Below are 20,281 nucleotides of genomic sequence, written 5' to 3'. Positions count from 1 at the left end.
TGAAGCTATAGAGAGGTAGCTAACCCTCATCTACCTCCAACTTTCTGGCAACTATTGTTATCTTCCAGAAAGAATCTAACAGCTGTATATTACTACGTTAACAAATTGATGTCAGTTTGCAAAAGTGCCTCGTTGCTTTAATGGCCCTATCATTTTGATGTGGACGACTAAGACAAGTGAACTTCACGTCAAAAAACAAGGAATAAAAATTAAACTTGGGTTAAAAAAAAAATCAAAGGGCATCAGACAAAAGGTACGCATGAAGTAAGAGCTGGACCAACAGGGCAACAAAAAGTTCTGAAGACTTGGATCCATGCTCCAGTCCAGAACCCAGACGGCTGTCCCCATAAGTTCTAAAAAACTAACTTGCAAAGAATTATAATTATTCATGGTGCTGGAAGAAAGCAAAAGAGTTAATGGTCTGATACCAATTTTCTGTGATTTTGGCAATCAGTTGCTTGTTTTCCCAATTTGATTTGAGTCCATTTAACATTAAAGTCACTCGGAATTCCCTAAACCCATGCAGTCAGAGTGCTAGGCACACCCTAGACAAGTTGTCACACTTGTAGGGCTCAACACTCCTACTGACAGGGTTATCCAACCAAGGCCAATGTTGTTTATCCTTATAGCTTAGTACGCTAGTGTAATAAAAGGAGGAAAACAGCCATTTTATCATCCTCTGCCAGTTGTGTTTCTTCTCTCATCAAACTACACACTGAGAAATGTTCCTTTGATAATATAATTATTATCAGAAGCATCTACATATAGAAGGCCTCATTCTCAAATTTAGGATATTCTTAGGCATTCTGGGGCTGCTCAGGGAAAGATAATGCATTTGGGCCCTGCAATCTGCATTTGCAACAAGTGAGCTCTAGTGATGCTGCTGCAAGTGCTCCGAAGACCACAATCTGAGAAACACTTCCAGGTGATGGCCCAGCTCAGCTTACCTAGATTCTCTAGCTAACACCACTGACATTGGGATCCAGTAGCCCATCCATGTGCTAAAGGAAGAAGCCAACACATTAATTACAATTTTGCCACTAATGCCATAAAAATAAATAAGCCGTATAGAGAGTTGAGAATTGACTATCAAAGTACCAATAATTTAATGCCCCCCCCCCGCAAATTTACTAGCCTATGTTCTCTAGGCAGCGAAAGATGACATTCATTTAACTCTACTATACATCTTCTATGTTTCAAGCATTGTGCAAGATACTGGGTATTATATGAGTGATGATCAAAACAGATACAGCCCCTGATCTTACCACTGGCCAGGAATAATAAAAAACTTACCACTGGCATTCTGTAAATCACCTATGTCTAGAGAACAGACATAGCTGCTAGATCAGAATGGATGGCACAGAAAGCTCCAAATGGAATGTAACTTAGACTTTTGAGTGAGAGATCTAGAAATACCATGTTTCCCCAAAAATAAGACCTAACCAGACCATCAGCTCTAATGCGTCTTTTGAAGCAAAAATTAATGTAAGACCCAGTCTTATTTTACTATAATATAATATAATATTATATTATATAACAATACAATATAATATAATAGCAGGTCTTATATAAGACTGGGTATAATATAGTACAATATAACATAAGACCGGGTCTTATATAAGACCCGGTCTTATTAATTTTTGCTCCGAAAGACGCATTAGAGCTGATGGTCCAGCTCGGTTTTATTTTTGGGGAAACACGGTAACAGGATTAAGGGTAACGCACAGCACCTCTCCACCTCAGCCCTGGCTCAGGACAAATCTGGGAATCAGTCACTATTCTTTTAAATTAAATTAAAATCATACCAAAAAATCCAGCCCCAAGAAACTAAAGCAAAAAGACTTATGAACACTGGAGGACTGGGGACAACAGTGGAACTCAGGACTGCCCAACTTGATGTCATACGGTACGTCCTCAGGACTGGTTTCTCACCTGTGCATTCCCACCACCACATGCCTGCCTGAGGAAACACAAGAATGTTTGTGTTCTTAGGCTGCTGCTGCTGCTGCTGTGTGTGTGTGTGTACGAGTGTAAGACAAAGATAAAAACAGACAGGCAAGGCAGGAAGGGAATGATCCAGGGAGTGTGACTCAGGGAAATATCCTGACAGAAGAAAAGCTGACACAGTTTGGTGGTTAAAAAAACATTTCACACGGTATGTAATGGGGAACCCCTTTTTCCCTGTTAAGGAGGGTCTTTTTTCTCCCCTCCACCCCCCCTACGCCCCCCCCCACCATCCCAAACGACTTATTTCTGCCTGGCCAACTGCCAATCATATAAATAAGTGAGAATCTGGAGGAAAACATTACATCTGATTTTTGTCCATAAGGTTACCAGTGATAGAAAGCTGAGCAACCTCCCAGTAACCAGAGGCCTTCAACAGAGCCTGAGGTCAACAAGCAAACAGCCGCCATGAAGAGAGCAAGCTTCTAGTCCCCAGGAGAGCAGCCTAGCCTGCTCTTGGCCAGGCCTCCTTGTTTTCCTTTACACTGGACAACATAGTTGCAACTTGTAACTTGATACAGTTGCAAAGCAAGTCCTGTTAAATAATCAACTGTGATTTTAAATGAGCAAGCTATTTCAGCATCTGGCTCCAATGCATCAAATCAACGGGAAAGATTTTCCCAGCAGCTGAGAGTTAAGCTATTTACAGACAGCTGGAAGCTTAATTACTATTTTTCTTAGAGCATTAACTCCCACTAGCCAATGACTACACATTCTATTAGCCATGTAAATTAACATTGGTCCAAAATTCGCAAAGAAATCAGCCTAAATGAAAGGAAATCAGGCAGTGGGATTGAAGAAAAATGCCACTGAGCCCCACCCCACCTTTCTGAGTTCATTGGGATTTCAAAGAAATATGTGTTTGTCAAGGGTGCTTGACTATTGGGAAATGACCAAATTCCCTGAGCCTAGAGACCCTCTGAGTGGGTGTCTCAGCTTCTCCAGTCCTCGACCTCCAGGGACCTTCCAAGCTCTTTGGGAATGTTCATCTATGTCCAGCACCCTTCAGTCAAGCTCCTCCAGGCCCTGCTTGTGCGAACGCACCTGCATGATCACAGAATGCCACACCTCAGAAAGGTTATTCCTCAGTACCTTCAACTTACCACCACCTTTGTAGCAAACATGTACTTGTCTCGAAGCTCAAAGTCTCTCACTTCCTCGAGGATCACCTCCTGGTTTTCCCAGGACTGAAAGAAGTCTGTACTTCGGAAAACTGTGGAGTAACCAGAGGGTTCATGCCGTTCAATGTAGATGGTGTTTGGCTTGTCATAGGGATCAATTCCCCTGGGAGGGGAAGGAAGGGAAAAAAAACAAACAGTTGTTATCATCATTTCCATGTTTAATCATTGGAGGCATGGAGGTTCTGCCAAGCACACAATCAACTAGGATTTAGGGCCACATACTGGGATCTACAAATGATTCTCTCTGTGCTACCAACATATCCCTTTGCTTGCTCCTTGGCAAAGTTCCTCTAAGGGAGAGGAACTGCCATCTGTAATGTGTTTTGTGTTGTTACTGTTGTTTTCAAGATATCCTGGGTTTCCACTCAAGGCAAGCTCTGACCAGGCTTGAGACAAATGGAAAGAAGAGCAAAAGGCAGAGTGTCTTGGAATCAGTAAGCAATGGACCATTTTAGGCTGTCAGCAAGTATCTGGCCTCAAGTTATGAACCTCAGAAGAATGGAGAGTATTTCCCCAGGATGCTGTGTTCTCAGAAGAACAGCTCGAGAGGAAACCACATAAGGAACCAGTGAGCCTCATCTTGTGCCCTTTCTCTTTCTGTCTGTTCTGTGCTGTGGCTATTGTCACCTATCTGTGCAACCATGATTCATTCAGTGCAAACACATGTCCCATGAGGCTCCTTCACAAACTCTCTCTTGCACATACTGATCTGCTTCAGACACGCAGGGCTCGCTTCTTTCCCTGTGCTTCTGTCAACACCACAGCCCTCTGCAGGGATGCCCTCACATACATTTTGGTCTTCACCTCTAAATCCTATGCATCTTCTGAGGCCCAGTTCGAGCTCCCCTCTTCCAGGAAGCCTTCCCTAATGCTCTCTTCCCTTCTCCCAACACTGGTAATGTATCTCTAGAGCACTCAATTTCAAGCCTTTTTTATGAGTTCTATATGAGTTTCAAACAGAAAACTGCTTTGGTTGGATGCATTTTGAATCAGCCTACATACTTTATACTGTGGTGCTTCTTATTATATTGTCCTACACTGTAATATATATTACACTGTATTATATTCATTCACCATAATGTGTTTGTCTGAGCTTCCGAGAGCACAGATGCCTTTAAAGTCCATGTCTTCTATTTCTTTTTATCCTACAGGTTTCCTAGCTGAATTGATCCTTGCTGCATTAGATCCATGGACCATAATTAGGGAGACTATTCCACACTGAAAACTGTAGAGTGATGAGCTCAAACTACTTTGGAGAAGAATCTCTGAACTACGGTCCCCCACAAATATGGCTCCAAACAGCAGGGAGGATGACTAATCTGCCCCAGGTTCCTAACACTCACAAGAACACCAAGGCCAAGCAGACTATTTTCACCAAGCAGGAAAAATAACTGGAAAACTCAGGAAGAGAGCTTCAGAGTGAGGATGCAGTTATTATGACCCAAGAAAAGGCAGAAGGGCTCACTTATGTAATTGCTTTTATACAGTTCCATCATGTGCACAATAGCTTTCAGGATAATGAAGGTTATGATACAAAATTCCTTCAAAGATGTACTGTCAAGAGCATGTTCTAAAAAAGAAAGAAGGAAGAGAGAAAGGGGAAAAGGGAAGGAAGGAGGGAGGGAGGAAAAGAAAGGCAAGGCAAAGCAAGGAAAGGAAAGAGGGAGAAAGGAGATAAGAATAGGAAAATAAAAGAGCATCCTTTTTACAACAGGGGAAGACTTGACTTTGGCCCTCTATTATGGAGTCTTACTAAGGCACTGGAGAAACCAACAGCTGAAGTCCTTATGTGGGAGACAACTGCCATCATCAGACGCTCTGTGGGGGGGATGGAGGGGGCAGGGGGCGCACGTTCTCTTCCACAATCAGAAGTACAGATTCAAGTACTTCCTCTACCCTAAAGGATATGCAAATTAAAATAAGGTTGCTGGTTATTTTTAAAAAGGCAGAGAGGAAGGGACTTTTATTCAGATATTTTGAGAACAGCTCAACTTCTATTATTCCTTCCTAGCCAAAAGCAGCAGCCAACTCTAGAGACAGTGCTGTGATTCTCACCCAATTCTCTTCTGTAACCCATACATGGACTCCCCATTTCTGAGAGCTGGTCCCCTACAAGTTTCTGAACCTTGTATTTGCTAGCTTTCCACCTCCTATGTTTACTTATCTATTTCCTGTACTCTTTGCCCTCATTTGGAAATTCCAAGCCTTGCTCTATCTCTGAGCCCAGTCATCTGCCCTCACCTGCCTGACATAACACTTAAGTGATGCTCCAGAGCATCCTGGAGCCCCTCCCCCACAGCATTTCCACTGTCCTGTCTTGCCGATCTCCAGCTCTGGATAACATAAATCATTGGTTTTCCTCACTTCCACTGTTCCAAGGCTGCCTGCCAAGACTGTTGAACAAATGTATGCCATTACTCTTTGAGGAGTTAGATTATACTCTCACTTATTTGGAGAATCCTAGGGGGAAATCCCCCAAATAGCCTGAAATTCCCTGACACCAGACATATAGTTATCTAAAATAAACCAGTCCTTTCCCCTAAAAATGTGCATGTCTGCACGGAGGCAGAAGACACAACATAGCAATTACCAAACAGGAAGTACCTTTTTTTAGAAATCCAACTGGTTGCCCTCTTAATATATGGTTCCATGAAGAGCTAAAAGAGCAACTTGTGCCTTTAAAATTCAAATAAAGAAAAAGAAAGTTCTAAGGGTATATTCCTCAGGTAGAGGTTGTATGTGGATGAGATTACGGTTATAATTTCATTAAACTCTACAACCTCTGCCCAAGGAAAATAACAGAAGGGTCAGAAACAACTGCTCTCTGTGAAAAGGAAGACCACTAGAGCCTGAAGATACTTGGCTGGAAGGTTCCTCTTTGTGCTCTCCATCTGTACCATCCTCAATTACCAAGGAAGCAATATGAACTGCAAGACACTCCTCTTCAAACGGGGCTAAAAGAAACGCAGGTGACAGCTGCCATCCTGTTGGGCCATTACATTTAATGAAGACTAAAACCACATGTGAAAGTCAAAAGACAAATGACAAACTGGAAAATATAAACACACAATCTGTCTCCTATCACACAAGACTGACCTCACATAAAGAACTCCTGAAAATAAATAACAAAAAGACTCACAATCCACCAAAGAAAAAGGGCAAAGAGCATAAACAGACATGTCACAAAAAAAGAAATAAAAATGACCCTTAAGTGGGTTAAAAGATGATTAAAATCCTTCATAATAAGAAAAATGCAAATTAAAACTCTACTGCGATACTATTTCTCTCCTAACACGTTGGCCATGGAGAGAGGCACGATTCTAGGCTGCTGAGATGAGAACAAATTTGACACTTTCTATAGAAAATTTGGCAATCTCTACCAAAGTTACAAACTCAAAGCTTCATTCACTGGGGACACACCAGTGCACAAAATTGACAAAAGTCCCTGCCCTTGCGGGGCTTTTATTCTTTTGAAGAGAAAAAAAACAAATAATAAGCATGATAATAGTATATTAGGATGTGATAAGTGCTATGCAAGAAAAGACCAGATCAGGGTACAGCAGACTGGGAATGACACAAGAGTAGTTGCAATTTTAATAGGATCCTTAAGATAGGCTTCTTTTATTTTTATTCTATTATGTTTTTTAATTTCATGACCAGGTTTATTGAGGTGGCATGCAATAATTCTTTTTTGTTGTTGTTGTTAACATTTTTTATTAGTTTCAGGTGTACAAAACAATGTAATAGTTAGACATTAATCATTTATATCCCCCCTCCCCCCATCTACTACCCCTCTGACATCGCACACAGCCATTACATTTCCACTGCCTCTATTCCTAATGCTGTGCTCCACTTCTTGTAACCATATATATATATGTATAAAATTGCAGTTGACATTCATTATTGTTCATCTTCAGCTTCAGGTGCACAGTACAGTGATCAGGCATCTACCTCATCCCTGAGGTGGTCTCCCTAATGAGACAAGTGTCCATCGGATACCCTACGACATCTTTATATTATTGATTACATTCCCCAAATTGACTTTTGTAACCCCGTGGCCATCTTGTGGTTACTGACTGTGCTTTCTAATCCCCTCACCTTCCCCCTTATTTCCACCCCCCACAGGGACTTTGCACTTGCTGTTTTTCTCTGCCTAGAATGCTCTTACTAAAGATATAGTTACTGCTTTCTCTCTTACCTCATTCAAGGCTGCTCAAATAACATCTCCTAAAAGAAGCCTATCCCAGGGTCCCTGTGGTAGGAATGTACCCTGGCATTTAATCTGAGAGAAACGATGCTGCATATTAAAGGGTTCAAAGCAGAGGACCAACATGATCTGACCTGTTTTTAAGAGAATCAATCTGGTCGTGTGCTAAGAATTAACTGTAGAAGGACAAGTGGAAGCAAAAAGACCATTTGGAGGACTGATGAACAACAATGGTGGCTTGAAGTAAAGTAGTGGCTGAGTAGTAGACCCTGGACATATATTGAAGGCGGAGTCAACAGGATTTCCTGATAGATTGAATGTGAAGGATGAAACAAACAAGGAATCGATGACTCCAAGTTCTTGGACTGAGCAACCAGAAACTGAAATGGGGAACATCACGTTTGGATCTGATGTGGGGGGGTGAAGGTCAAGAGTGAATTTGAGAGGTATCAAGTTTGCCATGTACGAATGGGTTGAGTGACCCACTGACCCAGCAAGCCTGTTCCTGGGAATCTGTTCTCCACACTCACCTGCATGTGTACAAAGTCATGTCTTCAAGATTATACACTACATCCATGCAACAGTGAAAGATCAGAAGCAACTAGGATTAAAAACAACTGTACTTTTTTTTTTCTAAACAGGACTTTATTGAGGAACAGTGTGTACTTCCAGGACTTTTTTCCAAGTCAAGTTGTTGTCCTTTCAATCTTAATTGTGGAGGGCGCAGCTCAGCTCCAGGTCCAGTTGCCGTTTCTAGTTGCAGGGGGTGCAGCCCACCATCCCTTGCGGGAGTTGAACCGGCAACTTTGTGGTTGAGAGGACGCGCTCCAACCAACTGAGCCATCTGGGAGCTCAGTGGCAGCTCAGCTCAAGGTGCCATGTTCAATCTTAGTTGCAGGGGGCAGAGCCCACCATCCCCTGCGGGACTCAAGTAATCGAACTGGCAACCTTGTGGTTGAGAGCCCACTGGCCCATGTGGGAATCGAACCGGCAGCCTTCGGAGTTAGGAGCATGGAGCTCTCACCGCCTAAGCCACCGGGCCAGCCCCACAACTGTACTTCTTAAAGTACACTTTCTTTCTGATTTCACTTTTCTTCTCCAAAACCTACAATGGCTTCCCATCGCTTTCAGAATTCAGTCTAAATTCCTTTATCAGGTACTACAGATTCTGATGCAAACATCCCTTTCCAAACTTTACCCAACGCACTGTCCAAAAATAAGACTCAGCGTTCAGCACCTAAGCACCACACTGTGTCCTGTCTGGGTTTTGGCCATTTATTCCTGTCTAAAATGCCTGGCCTGCACACCTCCACAGCTGCACCCTACCTCGTGAGCATGTCCTGGGGCTGTCAATGATGCTCCCATCTGGAAAGCCTTCTCATGCTATGTCCGTGACTTCTGAGCTTCTTCCATAATGTGTGTTATGTGCACAAAATGTCTTTCCTTACCTCCTAACCTGCAAACACTTTAAGAACTACATCCATAAATTAGTCGACTTCTTATACCCTAAAGCATTTAGCATGTTTTATATTCAGCAGACATTAAAAAGAAAAATGTTATGAATGAACCAATGAATTGATTTTATAGAGAGAAAAATCCCAATTTCTGATAGGATGCTCTGAAAAATGAAGGTCTTTAGAAACTCTTATACATGCAAGAACTTCAAGATTTTGCTGGGTTCCCTGGTGGATTGAAAAATGGGAAAGCTGTGCCCTCCTCTCACAAAGAACCTTCCTTTTTCATCCCACCCCACCCCCAGTGAGTCTGTTACACTTGCAGTTCTAATTCCCAGGTCTGGAAAATGTATTCCCTGAATCAAATGCTTCACATTTCAGGTAAGGGCAGGTCTGTCCTCCATGAAAGAGCCAGAACTGAAGAAAGGAGATTATGTAATTCAAATCTCTTAAATGGCACAACTTACCAAGAAAAGGACTTCACATGTTCCTGAATCATGATCCAGGTCTGTCCAAAATCATCTGACTTCCACAGCTGGAAAGACCAAAGCAACAAGAAGTGGTCATGACGCAACAGGCATGCACAGCCTGAATGGCATCACCAAACACTCCTGAAATCCCCACCTTAAATAATGTGCTGCCCGTGAAGACCAGCAGGGAAGGTCACCAAAGCCAGCTCAGTTACTCCAAGTGCAAACAGGGCAGAAAGAAAAGGACAGGTCTGCACTTTTGCGGTCTTCTCCATAGTTACTAAGGCCTCAACAGAAACTAGAAGGAAAGGTGATTGTGATTTGTCTTCCCTTGGTAGGTTATCAGAAACTATGGTTATTTTGCCATGTATAATGCGCACGTTTTTGCCCAAATTTGCGAGGGAAAAATAAGGACGTGCATTATACATGGTTGGTACTATTTTTGTATCTATATAAATGCTTTTAATTCTTTTATTTATGCTTATGAGTTAAAAGTGTAGCTCTAGACAATCAATATCGATATCCATATGCAAAATAATACCCTGGAATAGGATCATGGTTTTGTTGAACTTGCGACGAACTTGCAACAACAAAGGGTTCTTGGCCTTCTATGATGCATAAATATCGTAAATTTGTTACTGGTACATAAAATTTCTTATACCTTGTATCTGTTCTTGTGTTTTGGGTGTGCAGGGAGCGCATTATACACGGCAAAATACAGTATGTCTTACTCAAGATTAGCCCTCAGATGAGGGTAAAAACAAAAGGATTATACTTGGTACTTCTTGCCTAGGAAACAGTGTCCTTAAAAACCAATCATTAAAATTGTATGGAGAGGACACTGGCTAAGTACAGAGTCAAAAAGTTCCAAAGCCAATCAACTGAATACACAGTGTACGGCCATGAGTAATTGATTTCCTGACCTTGCCAAAACAACCCAACTTCCAAAGACATAACCTGAGAGTTCCTCTGGCCCTAGCAACCTCGTGTAAAGAAGCAGGAGGCAAAATATACCAATAATCCACCTACACTGACCCCACCCACACTTAGGTTACTCCATAAGGCATGTGAAGGGAAACAAATGATGTTTTAGCTAAAGGACCTACAAAGAGAAAAACATTCCAAGCAAAGCCATTCAAAACTCATGATAAATCCAATCCTGTAGGATCCACAGGTTTCACAGGATTATGCCAGACCAATATTCCTGACTTGGCAAGTTTCAACCTTGAAACGTAAATCATACTCAGGCTCTCTCCTCATCACTCACCTTTCCTTCAAATTCGGATCAAAGGAGGAAAATACACACATTCATATTATACGTATACACACACACACACACACACACACACACACACACAGAATATTAACGTTAATAGTAAATTCAAATAAATGGTAGGCAAAAGCAGTATGTTTAAGGTGGAGGATGGGAAAAGTGCAACAGAAATTTAACCAGAGATCCCAGCAGAGCTCAGACTTCTCTACCTGGCTCTCTCTGATTAATTTCCAGAGCTTCAATTTACCCCCAGGACTAACAAAGGTGCATCTGCACCAAGAAGGGCAAGATATTTAACTAATAGGGCCTGTCAAGTGTTACATGTTGCTCCATGGCTGGGATGCAGACTGAGAGTACCAGGGGGAAGTGAAACAGTAGCTACAAAGGCTAAGCCTGAGAGAGGAGGAGGGAGGGGTCAGAGGGAGGTCACTCAAAGGACAAGAAGTCCACACAGGCAGAGGGCAGAACAGAATATTCCAGGAGCCCCGCCTGACAGTGTTCCAGAAGCTCTCTTACCTGCTTGTTGGGGTGAGACCGGTCCAAGCCCAGGAGAAGGTTGGGGGCCTTACTGTGCAGCAGGAGGTCAGCTGCCCGGAATGGGATGGAAAAGCCTTGGAGAGTACTGCAAAAGTCAAACGTGACCCACAGGTACTGGGCGTAAGCATCTGCAAAGATGTACTGCAAGAGAAAAGAGATCAGCTCAGAGCAGAATCTGGCCAAGGCCGCCCAACACTCCCCAGACAGTAGATGAGCACACGCGCATGCAGACGTCAATCAACAAGCACCAACGCAGGGCCAAGGGCTTGCAGGGCTTCCACACGGCTGTCTCCCAGCAATGAAGAGATGCTGGTACACACCACACAGAGCTCAGTGAAGGAAGAGGTATGGGATGGGCTGGCTGGGGGAGTCAAACAGTACTTTCATTTCACCAGGCAATGAAGCTAGTCAAGCCTTTCTAGTTTTTCTTTCAAGTGACTTAACTATTCTCACGCTCTGGTGAATACTTGGTCACAACCCGAGGGTGGCTGTTGGAAGCTGGGAAAGAGAAGTCCTTCTCTTCAGACTGGCTGCACATACACTGGGCTGCTCTCTATCCTCCGACATGCCCTTCCAGGAAAATCTGTACGATTGTACCTATTTGCGTAGGAAGATTAGCTTCACCTTCTTGCCACAATGCCAAGTGATAGGGCAGCACTGGGAACCAAGCCGCCATTGGTCCGTGTTATGTGCAGACTCACTCTGGGGCATAGCAGGAAGTAGCTCTGGAGAACAGAGGCCTCGCCTTACTTTGCTACCACAGGGTTAAGTGTCTTTGAACAAGTTTGGCTGGAGACTGACTGCCAGCCTTAAGAGTTTCCAAGGGGAAAGGATCGAGGCAATTCAAGTTAACAAATGTACAGGTGAATATTCACTGTGCACCAGACACTGAGGCTGCCAGAGTGAAAACACGGGATCCTTCCTCTTAAGCAGCTTGCAGTCTAATGTGGGAGAGAAAGACAATGTCCACAGCTAACTGTAATTCAAGGAAAAATGAGATTAAATGGGAAACCATGGACAGTCCTATGAAAGCACAGACTACAGATCAGTTATGGTTTTTTTAGATCAGAAATGACTCCATGTCAGATTTAGGCCTTGAAGGGCAGGCAAGACTTACATAGGGAAAGAACATTCCAAGTCTAGGGAAGTTTGGGAACAAAGCAGGGAAAAAAAATACTGCATGGGTTTGATGACAGCTCTTAAGGGCCTGAGAGAAACGATTAGAAAATAAGGCTGGAAAGCGCAGATGATGGCAGGCCTTGAATTCACACAAGGAAAACAGCCCCTGCTCCCAGAAGAATGACAGTGGCTCAGTGGACGATGTGAACCAGAAACTAGAGCAAGGAAGAACCAGGTCCAGTCCCTGAAATCCTGGAAATCAACAATCCAAAGGAATCAATCAGACCAAAACACTATCCCTAATTGATTCACCTTATCCAGATCAATCTTCAGCTCTGGTCCTCTCAGCAAGAACAGCTTCGGTGTATACGAATATTTTGCCCTTGTTCACATGTTGCTTTCATGTATGTTCTTGCTCCTTTTCCTTTGCATGCTCTTTCCCCAAATCTAGACTGTAAACTTCCCAGGAAGATGTTTTTTGATGTGTCCTTTCTCTTGTGTTTCCTCCACAGCCTCTAATGTAAAACTCCAATCTCTGTAGAAGCCTAATTAAAAACTAACTCTAAAGGACAGTAAACATTTTGAAAGCAAAAACTACTCTAAGAAAATGCAATGTTATAAAAATAATTATATATGATCCTAAAAGTATAATCATAATTTGGGGCCTAAAAGTGTTCCAATAACTTAGCCCATCCTCCTGCTCTGAAACCACCATGGTTACTGGGGAAAGGAGGGTTCTAAGTTTGAAGAGAAATCTATTCCATGGCTTCCTGAAGTTTCACATTTTAGAATCAAAACTCATGTACCCAATCATAGAACTTATTTTTGTTCATGATAATAGCTAACATTCTTCAAGAGCCCTTACTGTGCGCCAGGCACTGAGCTGAAAGTTTTGCATGCCTTATCTCATGTAGTCCATTTAGCACTCACAGTAATTCAATGTTTCAAATATTATCTCCTTTACTAATGAGGACACTGAAGCTTGGAAAAGTTAACTGCCCAAGGTGACCCAGAAGTAGGCAGCATTTGCATCAGTGTCTGGCTGGTTCAGCACCCATCTCTTAACAGTTCATCAATCCTTACGTCTTTTCTTCCAACAAAAAGGCAACACTTCCTGAATTTAATTCATAGGGTTCACATTGCATTATCGGACTCATTTATATGCCTCCTCTCTTAATTTACTCCTTAAGCTTTTACTGGAAATTCTCTTCCCTGCCTTCTGCAGCACTGTTTCATCTCCACTCTCCATCCCTCACCCCTAACCATCTGTCCTTGACTCTTTATTTTTTTGTTTCGTTTTTTTTAAATTTTCTTACTGGGGAATATTGGGGAACAGTGTGCCTCTCCAGGACCCAACAACTCCAAGTCGCTGTCCTTCAATCTAGTTGTGGAGGGTGCAGCTCAGCACTAAATCCAGTTGCCATTTTCAATCTTTAGTTGCAGGCAGTGCTGCCCACCATCCCATGCGGGAATTGAACCAGCAACCTTGCAGTTGAGAGCCCATGCTCGAACCATTTGAGCTATCCGGCTGCCCCTCCAGAAGTTCAGCAGCAGCTCGTTGTCTTCAATCTAGTTGTGGAGGGCCCAGCTCACTGACCCAGGTGGGAATCGAACCAGCAGCCCTGTTGTTCAGAGCTCACACTCTAACCACCTGAGCCATCCGGCCGCCCCTGTCCTTGACTCTCTTGCTGGCTCCTTTGTCTTGGTCCACTCCCTACCCTTACATGACCTCATCCCTCTTTCATCCTTGGCGACTAACTTGGTTTATCCTTCCACACAGCTTTAACTACTGCTTCCGAGAACAAGCACTCCCTGACTTTCAAATCTACAGTCTAATCCTGACTTCTCATTGAGATTCTCGTGTCATTACCTTCTTTATCTTCTCAGCATTTCCACTCTGATGTGCCAAGATATTTCACTCTGTCCAAAACAATTATTCAACACCTCCCCACCAAAACCAACTGTCCCTCCCCATGTCACAAGTTCTCCCCACACTACATCTTCTCCCAGCCCACTACACAAAATCAGAGTTGGGTGTTTACTCCACTGCCTTCCTTTGGCCCTCACTTTCATCAGCCACCTACCCTGTTATGTTTTTCTTTACAACATTTTTCACAATCTGTGCCTTCTTTTTTATTCCTAGTGCTACTATAGCGTGGCTCATGACCCTACTAGAGACTATAAGCAAAACTGGGACTAGGCACTGGGTTTTATTCATCCTCATGTCTTCTAGGACCCAGTAGGATGTGAAATACTTAAGAGGGTGATATTAGGTTTGGTTGAGTGACTAGGCAACTCTGTGCCTGTGATACCACAACAGTTCCCTTTCTGACTCTAATCTTCCCTTCAGTCCATCCTGCATATTTCCAGTAGACATGTTTCCCTAAGAGACATTATTCACAGTAACTCCCCTACTCAAAGATTCTTCCGGCTCCCTACTACCCACAAGGCAAAAAGCAAACTCTTCCATCTTCAGACAGGGGCCTGACTGATATCAGGAAGGACCTCAGTGCAAACCCTCTACCCCTGAGAAGCGGATCTCATTACCTGCACAGAAATCACCTGAAGTCTCTGCCCACGCCTTTCTGCTCCTTGGGGGGGCCCCCACCAACTCGCTCTAGCTGCTGAAATCATGCCCATGCTTGAAGCCCGTTTCGAATCCTAAACACCCCATGGAGCCTTTCCTTATCATGCAATTCACCCCGCTCTAATTGGCCGCAGGTTCCATTCATCACTCAGGCATGTGCTGCTTCGTGCTGTTATGTAATCATGTCACACAGGCACATATTAGGAAGGCAGAGAATATCCTACTCTGCTTTTAAGTCCCTATACTTGCCTGGCTGCCAGGTCTACTCAAGGTGAACCCCACAGATTTGCCAGCAGAGCTGATGTATTAGATGCTTTCTAAACTGTGCAATGTCAGGAGTGTCCTCACATACCCGAGATCTCCACCCCCATTTGCAAACACATAATATTCCAGAGGAACTTCATCCATTAGCTTAAAGCTATGTTTCTCTTAAAATACAAATACCTCTGGAAAGAAAACAAAATAGGCAACAGAATTTCCCTCCATGTGAGCGTAAGAGACGCTCTCCAGTTTTGAGTCCAGAAACCACAAGCACAATGCAAGGAGGAAGGGCAGAGAGACAATGAAGGAACATATCTCTGGAAGGTGGGAACCCAGGGAGAGAGAGAGAGCTGTTTTACCATTTTACATAGGACCAACCTCTGCCTGGATAAAGGCAGGACCAGCTCTCACTTCTGCTGAGGTCATGAAGCCTAACTGCACATTCAGTGACCTTTTCTAAACAAGCCCAAATATATTTATATACTGCCTGACTGATCTCGGGTGTGCTATGAGGCTAGTGGACTGCCACGTGGCTAGAGCTGCACACTCACACCGGTTCAGCAGACAGCACACGGGATGGAGAAAAAGGAAGTGGGCCTGCAGGCTACTGAAAAAAATAGACCCCCACACTCACATGACCCACAACCGTTCCATCATCATCATGAGGCAAAGCTACCAGACCAGAGCAAGTTGCCAACCCAGCACCTTCCTTCCCTTCCACAGGCTCACAACTCTCAGACTTCCACATGGCCCGTCCATGGCATCATAACCTTTCAGGGCAGATGCTAACAGTCATTTCAACCATTTCCAATCAGGTTCTTTGACAGCCCACCTAACATTTTATACAAGTGCTCTCCCCATGCCAAGTACCTTGGTGTTGGTAGCAAGGCACCCAGCCTCACGTGATTTTTCTCACAAAGTGACAGATCTGGTGGAGCAAACTGTTCCAAGGGACAAAGGCAAATGTAACAAAAGTAATCGGCACAATAAGAGTTACCATTTCAGCCTTCTCTGGGGAATTAGAAACTCAGCAGAGAAAGCTCCGTTCCTAAGTTCACTCAGCCTGCTCCAGGCTGAGGTCCTACTGTCACTAAGTTCTCCAAGAACGCAACCCCTCTTTACTCTCTCCACCAACTCCAGAGCACATCCAACTCAACCGTAAGAAATCTGACATGCACCGCTCTTCAAGGTAGATGGCACCTGGGCTGCAGGCATACTGCTCCCATCTCACCTCACAGAACCTAAGACTCCTTCACTACAATCATCCCCCGGTTTCTCTCTATTTCTTGCCCCAGCATCATGACCCCTGCCCTGCTCCTTCTCCAGATCTAATGCTCAAAAAGCCCCTTACCCTCTCCCTGTACAAAACCTCCCCCTAAAAGCCCGTAACAGCATATTTCCTGTCTTCTGACTATTCAGATACATGCGCTTAGCAGCTGCTCACCACAACCTATATCAAACAGGAAGGAAGATGAACCCCACTGACAGACATCTGTGTCCTATGACCGGAGGTGCAGGAGGGACAGGTGGAGCTGAAAATGAAGATTCCAGACAGACAACAGGGTGGTTGGTTCAAGGCCACGACTTAAGCAAGTGTTAGCTCTGGAACAATGTTTAAAAATAATGATGATAATAATAATAGATAGGTACAAGTGGACAAAGTGAATAATCCGAGTGCTATCTGACTCCTGAAAGGCAGGGGCACACAAATCTATCCACCAGGAGATGAGGTACAGCCAGACAGCTGGACCCTGGGGCAGGGTTCCTCACCTCACAAGAGGTACTTGTGAGTTCCAAGTGCCAGGCCTGCCTGGCCCAGTGGGGAGGGAGAGGGAAACAGAGGGCCAACAGTCTTGTCTACAGAACCAATTCCCCTCTCAATACCTTGTCCTGGGTTTTCATCACAGGGAGGAAAAAATTGTTCTGTTACCTGGAGTTAGGAAAGAGGGGAGTTTGTTCCTAATTGCTGTTCCACTTTGAGAGCGCGAGGCAGGGCTGACATTTAACCAGTATGTACCAGGAATGATTCTTCCAGGTGTTTAAAAAAAAAAAAAAATTGTTTCTGTACCCCACTTCCCTGAAATCCATGAGTGACCCCTCAGAAAGCCCTAGTGGCCTGGCCCCTTCCCCCAGGACCTCCCCCAAATCCAGCAACTAAAAGGTTAATACCTTGCCAAGCAGGGTGGTCTTCAGAACCCAGCTCCTCCAGACAGAGACTGTTCTGATTTGTCAGTGCCATTCCAGTGGCTAAATATTTTGAATATAACCTCTGCTAACAGACCACAGGCAACCAGAGAAGCCAGCACTGGGGGGATACCTGTGGCTCTCCCTCTCTTGTCCCTTTCTGGATGAGCAGGAGGCAGCAGCTACCCTTACTGCAGAAAGTTTTTGCTACTAAGGAGTTTCCAGCATCCTTAGAAGCAGCCATTCCACCCTGGAAATGAGTTAGGGATCAGGAGAGTGGGGAAGAAAGCGATCAAATACAACTCTCCCACTAGAGCTAGAGCTCTCTCACAGGCAGGAAAGCCTTGCAGGGGGCTGATTGCATTGCCCCCGCCCCCCCCCCCCCATCTAACCCTGCCTCCCTTTCAGCCCAGGGCAACCTCAAATCAATGCTTCCTCCTGTGGGGTTCTCCTGCAGAAATAAGCCTCAGGCCAGCACTTGGGAAAACAAATCAGGAGGCACAGCAGGATCTGCTGCCTTGGTTTCCTTTTCTTTACTGTATAGGTAGGAGGGAGGGTGGTGCACAAATACACACGCACGCACACACATGTGCACACACGCACAAGCACCGGTGATGCCAGTGAAACCAAGAGTTCAGCGGCCGCTCTGGAAGACCTAGATTGAACAGTAAGGTAAGTCCCAGGGGACGGGGTGACATTTTTGCCATCTATGAGTCAAGCAATTTATTAGTTGGCAGATTTTCTGTGCTTATACCTGCTATTGTTTGTCTACAAATTCTGCCTGGACAGTACCTAGCCTGCTTGATTCTGTATGGTTCCACCCTGTATTCTGTCACAAGCTCCCAGGATAGCAGAAAAACAGTCCCTGGCTGCCAATCATGCTGCAAAGATAACCAAGAGCTCCATCTCCCAGCCCCCCTGAGCACAACCATCTTCCCAAATTACAGCCCCATGAAGTCACAATAGGGGACAGCTGCTTCCTTACACGCTTGTTGTCCGCAGGACTGTGGTAGAACTGGGCGATCACAGCGTCACTGTCATTTCCCACACCAAAGTTTAACTTTCCTGAAATCTTCTGGAATGATTTTCCATAGTCGTAAGACACGTACACCTAGAATATGGAGGAGGGGGAAAAAAAGAAAAGAGTTGGTGAGAAATGTGGCAGAAAGATCTCTCACTTTCAAACATGGTTCCCAATAGGTCCCTGGATATGAAAAGGTAACCCACAAGGAGAAGCAGGGCCCCTCTGTGTCTGGCCCCAGGCATGTGGGAGCTCTGAAGCCACTGCTGCCTGTTATACATGGCCTCTTTCCTGAGGCCAAGAAAACTCCCTGGAGGGGGGACACACAGATGAAAACAATGATAACCTCCTCCCCATGGCTCAGTGAAGTGTTTAACAAATTACATCCAGAGGCAGAGAGAATGGTGATGTCTGAAGGGAAGGGACTGAGAATTTGTTTTGCCATCTGTTGAAATATCCTCAGAAGTAAATCTAATTTCCCATTCCTCTGCTGGGAAGTTCTATTCACATAGCATTCCAGAAGATAAAAAAGAAAACCCTCATGAGTCTCCACAGAGTAGCCCAAGAGATTGGGGGGGGGGGGCTAAGAGGTTCATAAGCACTGAGGTCAAACACATGAGCACCAAAACCTCTTCCCCAGCACTCCTGTGTTCCGATTCTGTCCTGGGGAGACTACGCATTCAGAACGGCAGCGGGACCCATGCACGTGCCAACAGTCCTTTACCTCTTTCCTGCTTCTGGGTTTCCAGCTGTCCAGCAACCACAGTAATAAAACCTCAGAAGGACTGTCATTCACTGAGTGCTTACCAGGTGCCAGATACTGTACCAATGGCTTCAAATACAGGAACTCAGGTAGCTCTTACCAAAGCCCTACGTGGCAAATGCAATTACGAAAATCATTTTCAGAGATGACAACAGGGCTTATGAGCTAAGTTACCTGACAGAGTAACACTGAAAGTAAGTGGCAGCCTGGGATTTCGACCCAGGCTGCCTGCCTCCAAAGACAAAAATCCAAACGCTATTGCACCTCAGGTAATGGACAGAATGGAAGTTGTCCGATATTTTGTACCTAGAGTTTATTTCATGTGTGACATGAAATATAATTAGTATAATCAGTGGGTTAAGAACAAGTCTGATAGATGAATATAATATTAATAATAACAGAATTGGGGTAAGTATTAAAGAAAAAATGACAGATGGATTCCAAGAAGAATGGGAACTACCAGACTAATTCCAGAAAGTGTATTGCCTCCACTGCCCACTGATTTAACAGCAAACATGTTTTGAGGGTTTTACCTGAGCCAAGTACTGCGCCAGGCACCAGACATGCGATGTGGCCTTTAGACATAGTGAAACATATAAATGTTTGTAAATAATGCCCATGTAAACAATGAACTGCACAAGGTATGTACCAAGGGAACTGAGCGCACACATAGGTCATTAATATTCATTAGATGTCAAGGTCACAAGAGAACAGAGAGCACCAATACCTAAGTCACAGTGGAAGAAACCCTATCACAAACACAACAGGCGTAAAGACAGCGTGTGTTCCCAGCTCCCAAACACACAGTAAGGGGCTGTCACAAGAGCAGCTTCAGAAATTCAGCAGGCTGAGAGTGCACAGATAATCTGAGTGGGTAAAAAGACAGAGTGGCACTTTCTCGCTTCCATTCTCCTGACCAAGAATGGACATTAGGGGTCCCCTCATACAGCAAACAAATGGCTTCTCCAGAAAGGAACTCAGGACCCTCCAGCTCCAGCGCCCTACAAATCGATAATCCATTAGGAGTTACCTCCTCAGAGGCACAAATGTGATCATAAGTTCACATAGGGCGATGTTTTTCAGCATGCAATACTGTTTTACATACATTACCTCTCTTCATCTTTAAGAAGTTTATGAGCTATTCTCACCATTTACCGTCAGTGTACCTGGAACACAGCAGGTACTCAGTAAGAATTTCTGGAATCAATAAATATCATTAC

At 44.2% G+C, this 20,281-nt stretch overlaps 1 protein-coding gene across 2 annotated transcripts in view; it reads right to left on the bottom strand.

Moving 5' to 3' along the window:
- Positions 1 to 20,281, bottom strand: part of SORL1 (sortilin related receptor 1) — a 161,515-nt gene that overhangs the window by 116,925 nt on the left and 24,309 nt on the right. For both annotated transcript variants that reach the window (XM_019717776.2, XM_074321522.1), the window contains exons 3-6: positions 18,263 to 18,388; positions 11,106 to 11,267; positions 9,314 to 9,381; positions 3,108 to 3,288 (exon numbers count right to left, since the gene is read on the bottom strand). In XM_019717776.2, coding sequence (XP_019573335.2) covers positions 3,108 to 3,288; positions 9,314 to 9,381; positions 11,106 to 11,267; positions 18,263 to 18,388 — 537 coding nt within the window. The remainder of the gene's footprint in view (positions 1 to 3,107; positions 3,289 to 9,313; positions 9,382 to 11,105; positions 11,268 to 18,262; positions 18,389 to 20,281) is intronic.

Source organism: Rhinolophus sinicus, linkage group LG16 (assembly GCF_036562045.2).
Source record: "Rhinolophus sinicus isolate RSC01 linkage group LG16, ASM3656204v1, whole genome shotgun sequence".
Classification (NCBI taxonomy): domain Eukaryota; kingdom Metazoa; phylum Chordata; class Mammalia; order Chiroptera; family Rhinolophidae; genus Rhinolophus; species Rhinolophus sinicus.
This window is presented reverse-complemented; position numbering and strand designations above follow the sequence as displayed.